Here is a 6,000-nt window from a genome sequence, read left to right on the forward strand (position 1 = left end):
CTCTTCCAGACTGTGTTCATGTGGAATCTGGGTGACAATGGCCCGGGCTTAGCAGTGATTTTGGTGGGAGGGCACAATGGATAGTGTCACTCAAAGCTCAAATAGCCCACGGGCTGGTAGCTAAACGTGTGCACCGTTTATTCGTTTCGAAATTAAATGAGGTGAATAAACCGTACAGTACTGACTTTGTGATTTATTTAGCCAAAACTGGAAGTTTTTGGTCTTACTGGCTGCTGATGAGATGAATCCGAAAGGTCATGAGATGATTTTGAATTTTGCACCTAAATCGGTTCGTTCCGACATCACAGCGATCAATGGATCTGTGCAATATTTTCATGTCGAGTTCGACTTTGGCGACATGCAGATTTGCGCAGTTGACCAAGAGCAAGCCGTCTATATAGTCTTGACGCCTTGTTGTTAGATCCAAAATGAATGAATGGAATATGAACTGCTCCACAGAAGAGGAATGGTTCGCAGACGTTCAAGAGGCAGAAGTCAATGGCATTATCCTGTTAGCAACCAAGCTAATGAGGTATCTGTCAGTTAGCAAGCTTGTACAAATAAACTGTGCAGAACATAGAGAAAGAGGCCCAGAGAGCTTTTCTGACTGACTAGCACTAGCATGCTCTAGCTGGCTAGCATGTTAGCAGTTTGCTAGCCAGGTAGTAGTTTACTGACTAGCCCTGCAAGTAGTGCCTGCGTCACCAAGCTTCTGGACTCACAATTTTTGTGAAGACAAATTTTGCTGTGACACTCTTCGATGTGCCCAGGCCTTTAGTGGACTATAAAGGGTCATAGGATAAGAAATGTTTGACTCGAATTTGGTGCTTTTCTTCCCTTCACAGACATAAACGAGTGCCAGTCTTCACCCTGTGCCTACGGTGCCACCTGCGTGGACGAGATCAACGGTTTCCGCTGCATCTGTCCACTGGGTCGAACAGGAGCCCGATGCCAAGAGTGTTAGTACAACTCTGCTCAATATCACTCATTTATTCACTCCTGCTTTTGTTGATTTAGTCAAACCTGGTGCTCTTGTCTAGTTGATGCAGGGTTATGATTCCACTGATTCATCCATTCAATTAGTTGATAATTACAAGTCCAATTGTCTCTGTCTCTCTGTCTGTATGTAGTCATAGGTATCGGGAAGACTTGCCACTATGCTGGGCTGCAGTTTCCCCACAGTAGCCGCTGGGAGGAAGAGTGTAACAGCTGCCATTGCATCAATGGCAAAGTGGACTGTACAAAGGTAGCACAGGCCTTCTAAAAGCAGTGCCAACACTTAGTGATACATATTCTGAAAGCTTGTTTAGATTAGTAGTTGGTGTGGAAATATATGTTCATCAATTACATGTAAAAGTCAAAAATAATTATATTGTTATGTAGCCTTTTCCATTTAATCTGTTAACTATTAAAAATCACAATGTTAATACTGTTAAAATTATGCTGTGACAGTAGTTTAAGATGAGAGCTGAAACAACAACTCGGTCTATTTGAAAAAAAATAATTGCTAACTATTCTGATAATCCATTACTAATTTGAGTCATTTTAAAATACCAAAACATTGCTGCAGTTCTTTGTCTTTAATCTTAGTAAACTAAATATTTTGGACAAAAAAAGCATTTTGTGGCTTTTAGGAAATGGTCATGGACTTTTTTTGCACTATTTTACATTTTACAGAGCAAAAATTAATGAACTAATCAAGAAAATCGTCTGAAAGATCAATTGATAATATAAATGTTATTTGCAGCCATAAATGAGATGGTAGCTAACATGGTTGTCAGAACAAAGCAGCATGCAGGGTAACACCAGTATAAAGGCTTCTTGAGATTTCATGTGGATGAATAAAGCTGATCTGTGACACCAGGTGCTGTGTGGTCGTCGTCCCTGCCGGCTCCGGTCATCAGACCAGGACCAGAGACAGCAGTCCTGCCCGGCTGGACGAGAGTGTCTGGAGCACAGCTACCTCACCTGCTTCTCTCCCCCTTGCCACGAGTGGGGGGTTTGCACCATGGCTGGACCCTCACCTCCACAAGCAACCACCAAGTGCCAGCCGAACAGCGGGCATTTGGACAACAGCTGTGGCCGCATAACACTTGTTTTCAACAGAGACAAAGTACCACCAGTGAGTCATCCCCTCACATGCAGCTTTTCTTGCTGCAGTCGCACAGTCTTGAACAAAGTGGTGGCCTTTGTGTTGTTACTGATCAGACTGCTTGTGCACATTATGCAGGGAACAACAGTGGAGAACATCTGCTACGAGCTGAGGTATCTTCCCGACACCCGAAGCTTGGCAAAGGACCACGCCCTTCTTCTCCTCTGCGACCTCTCTGACTCAAATCAGGATGCTGTAGATGTGGCTATAGTAAGTGAACAAGCCACACTTAAATTTGAAGTTGTACGTCATCTTATTCTTGGCTTACAGAGTCCACTATACTCTTGTTGTGCACAGTATTAATTATACTTAATTAAAACTACCGAATTTCAGCTGAGAAGCACAGTGTTGGAGCTCTTGTGTCCAGTTTACACAGTTTGACTAAAGGGCTGAGGTGATAAATTTTGTTGCTGAAGGCTTTGCAATACTAAGTAAAATGAAAAGGAATAGCCTGAATTTTTTTGGAAATTAACTTAATCTTACAGAGGATGAGAAGATTGATATCACTCTCATGTCTGCGCTAAGTATGGAGCTGGAGCCAGGAGGCAATTAGCTTAGCTTAGCATAAAGACTAGAAGCAGGAGGAAATGGCATGAATTGTTAACTGTGTAACTATTTCTTGCTGTTTGGATGAAGCCTGGGTAGCTGTTTCCATGTTTCTGGTCTTTATGCTAAGCTAAGACTATCACCTCCCAGTATCTAGCATACGTAATGTACAGACATGAGAGTGGTATCGATCTCTAAGCAGGAAGTGTGAATAAATGTATTTTACAAATCATTCAACTAGCCCTTCAAATCAGCTTATTTATTTATTTTCACTTTTTCTAAACCTCAAGTGTCCCTTTTTGTTTGTCCTCAGAGGACATGACCAAAGCTCAGACACTTTGGCAGCTAAGTAACACATTAAGATTAAGAAATGAAAGCTATTGTGTCTCATTTCTTCCATGTTCTCTGGTTTGGTTCTCAGTCGTTCCAGCCAGAGGATCTACCAGACCACAGTCTGATCCAGGAGACAGCCAGTGCCATCGTAGGCTCCTTGTCCAAGCGGCACAACAGCACCATCATGCTGGCAGTCATTGAGGTCAAAGTGGAAACACAGGTCATGTCCCCTTCAGTGGGTGAGTAATAATTAACAAAGGTGTCCCACAAGGGTTTGTTCTGGGCCCCCTTTAGTTCCTCGTTTATGACTTCTCTCTACTTCCGCTGATTACTCCGTGCTCGTTCTTCATTTCCTCTCTTGTGCATCTTGGTGTCAACAGATTACCTGGTGCCTCTGCTATGTGTGGTCTTCTGCTTGCTCTGCCTCTTCTGCATCATCGTATGCGTTTGGTGGACGCGTAAACGGAGAAAAGAGCGTGAGAGGAACGTGCGATCGGCCGCTGACGACAGCGTGAACAACCAGTGGGAGCCGCTCCGGCTTGTCGTGGGACGCCAGCAGCAGCAGCAGCAGCAGCTTAAAGAAAGCAACAGGGAGGCCGAGCAGGAGCGCAAAAAGCTCATGGGCCCCTCCTATCGGACGTGTGAGGGGGAGGGGGAGGAGGAGGAGGAGGAGGAGGAGGAGACGGAAGGCGAGCTTGAGCTCGAGGATGAGTGTGGTGGAGCAGAGGCGGGAAAGCAGCCAGTAAGTAAGTACTCTAAGACTGCAGTGCAGTCCAGTGGGGGAGTGATCTGCACCCTGCACAGCTCCAGTTCACCCCTCAAAGCGCCCCACCGGACCCCAAGCTACAGCCCCAAAGACAACCGCTGGAAAAATGTTAGTGCGGCCTTGACTGGTCAAAAAGACCTCAGAGACCATTGTGTATAAGAAAGTTAAACAAAGGACTCGCAGTGTGAGTGCGAGGAGCTGCGAGGCAGCAACTATTCTTATTTTTTGGACTACTTTGAGATGAAAAAAGGCTTTGTGTTTTCATAAGCCGTTCTTTGCTTTGTTTCCATGTTTTTGTCACTGTCACCTGAAATGATTTTGGATTCAGGGGGCTAGAGCACAGTGAACATCCTTTTTTTTTTTTGCTTCTGTTCACTTATTTTTCTTTCATTATGTACAAAAGGAGCTGAAATGTAATGATTATTCAGGAGGCAAAAGAAGCTCTGTTCAATTTTGGTTTATGGTATTATACCACTAAAGAAACGATTAATCATCAGAAAGGAGAAAAAAAAAACAACCTGTATAAAGATTTTTGTTTGTTTGTTTGTTTACAGATAATTATGATTTAGTTGTCAGCCGGCTCCTTCTCAGTGTCTGTGGGGGGGCAGATACGCATTAAAAGGACAGTAAAGGAAGAGTTTTGAGGGAAATGGACTGTTGCAGCCACAGTAACAGAGGAAACCCTCCCTTTGCTCTGTCGCTTTCTGGCTTTGCCCACCAATCCACCTGTGGCCGTCATGCGCCAGCCTTACCAAAACACTTGGCCTGGAGGGGAGAGGGGACAGAAACCCCAGTGCCTACTATGTGGCCTTCCATTTTTTTCTCCTGTCTCTCAGTTGTCTTGGCTGAAAGCTCTGTTTGAGGATTTTTTGCAGTATTTGAGTTGGTAGCAAGTGCCTTTCTAAGAGCCGCGTCGAGGCTCCAAGTCGCGCTGCCCAGTTTGACCTCCTTGTTCTCAAATCTCAAAGGGATATAAGTGTACATTTAAAGAGTTCAATTTCACAGCAACGCCATTCAAGGTATTTGATCAAAACAGAAATGAATACTCTGTACATATGTGTAAATACTAAAGGAGTCGCTGTGTATATTTGAAATAAGTAACTTAAAGACAAGTCACACATTTTTATTATTATTATTATTATTATTGTTATTATTATGATTAATATTATTTTTATTTTTTTTACAATGCCATTCCTTTTATTTATGCCAGTCGAAATAGGCACGTTTTATAACACTTCATATCCAGAGTCCCACAGTTAAGAATCTTTACAATGAGGTACCACCTATGAAGGAATTTCTGAAGGGTTTATACATGGTTTGCCGTGAGAACATTTTTTTTTTCTTTTTTAGTAATTAGTTAGGAAATAACCTCAAGGTCACACCCCGACCATCACACCCTGACCTGGTCCTGTCTCTTTCCTGGATATATGTGGTCCAGCATTACTCGATCAGTTCTCAGTTTTCTGGATGCAAATAAATCCCAAATATTTTGCACTTACTTTTCTATATTAAAGAAAACCTGTATTGGCATCGAGACGCTTTTAGCCATAACTGCATTATAAATTAGAACAGAAACATTTCTAACATGGTCATATTTAAAGGGGAAGTCAGACCTGTAGCAAGTGAGGCAAAAAAAACTTCCACTCTGCTTTTGATGGACAGAAACTCCAAAGAATGTTGCCTGTTTGGCCACGCCTCAATCAGTGATGTCACAGTAGGCCTTTTGCCTGACATCTTTAGGAGAGCGTCGACTGTGACATCACAAATAGGGGTGTGACCAGAGTTATAACTTGGTCCTGATTTTCTGCCTGTAGAAAGCATTTGAGCCAGTCTTGAAGGACCGTTTGACTCTCATTTTTAACTTGCCTTCTATCAGAGTTGTCACTGATTTTGGTTGTTGGTTAATCTGGATTTGGTTAAAAAGAGTTAAATTGCATCTTTTGGCAGGCAGCGTCGCAAAGCTGCCAACATCATAGCCTTAAAAAGTTCTCAAACCATTTCTAAACCCATCACAAACCCTTTTGTTTCAGGTGCCTTAATGTAATGAGTAATGCATTATTTGTGTAATCAATGGTCATCTTTTTTTATGTTGTTGGTTTGTTTTCACTATTAAGGAACGTAACTCTTTAAAACATTGTGTGGTGTATAGTGGCGTGTTTTATTCGCCTGAGTAAAGTGCTCTCCTTGTCTCACTTTGCTATCA

At 42.7% G+C, this 6,000-nt stretch overlaps 1 protein-coding gene across 2 annotated transcripts in view; it reads left to right on the top strand.

Annotated features, from left to right (window-relative positions):
- jag2b (jagged canonical Notch ligand 2b) overlaps positions 1-4,137 on the top strand; it is a 44,081-nt gene extending 39,944 nt beyond the window's left edge. For both annotated transcript variants that reach the window (XM_041958152.1, XM_041958153.1), the window contains 6 exons: positions 846-959; positions 1,131-1,246; positions 1,865-2,122; positions 2,231-2,362; positions 3,120-3,270; positions 3,412-4,137. In XM_041958152.1, the coding sequence (XP_041814086.1) occupies positions 846-959; positions 1,131-1,246; positions 1,865-2,122; positions 2,231-2,362; positions 3,120-3,270; positions 3,412-3,956 (1,316 nt within the window). In that variant the 3' untranslated portion in view covers positions 3,957-4,137. The remainder of the gene's footprint in view (positions 1-845; positions 960-1,130; positions 1,247-1,864; positions 2,123-2,230; positions 2,363-3,119; positions 3,271-3,411) is intronic.
- Positions 4,138-6,000: the final 1,863 nt, after the last annotated feature.

This window comes from Chelmon rostratus, chromosome 18 (genome assembly GCF_017976325.1).
Source record: "Chelmon rostratus isolate fCheRos1 chromosome 18, fCheRos1.pri, whole genome shotgun sequence".
Taxonomy (NCBI): Eukaryota; Metazoa; Chordata; class Actinopteri; order Chaetodontiformes; family Chaetodontidae; genus Chelmon; species Chelmon rostratus.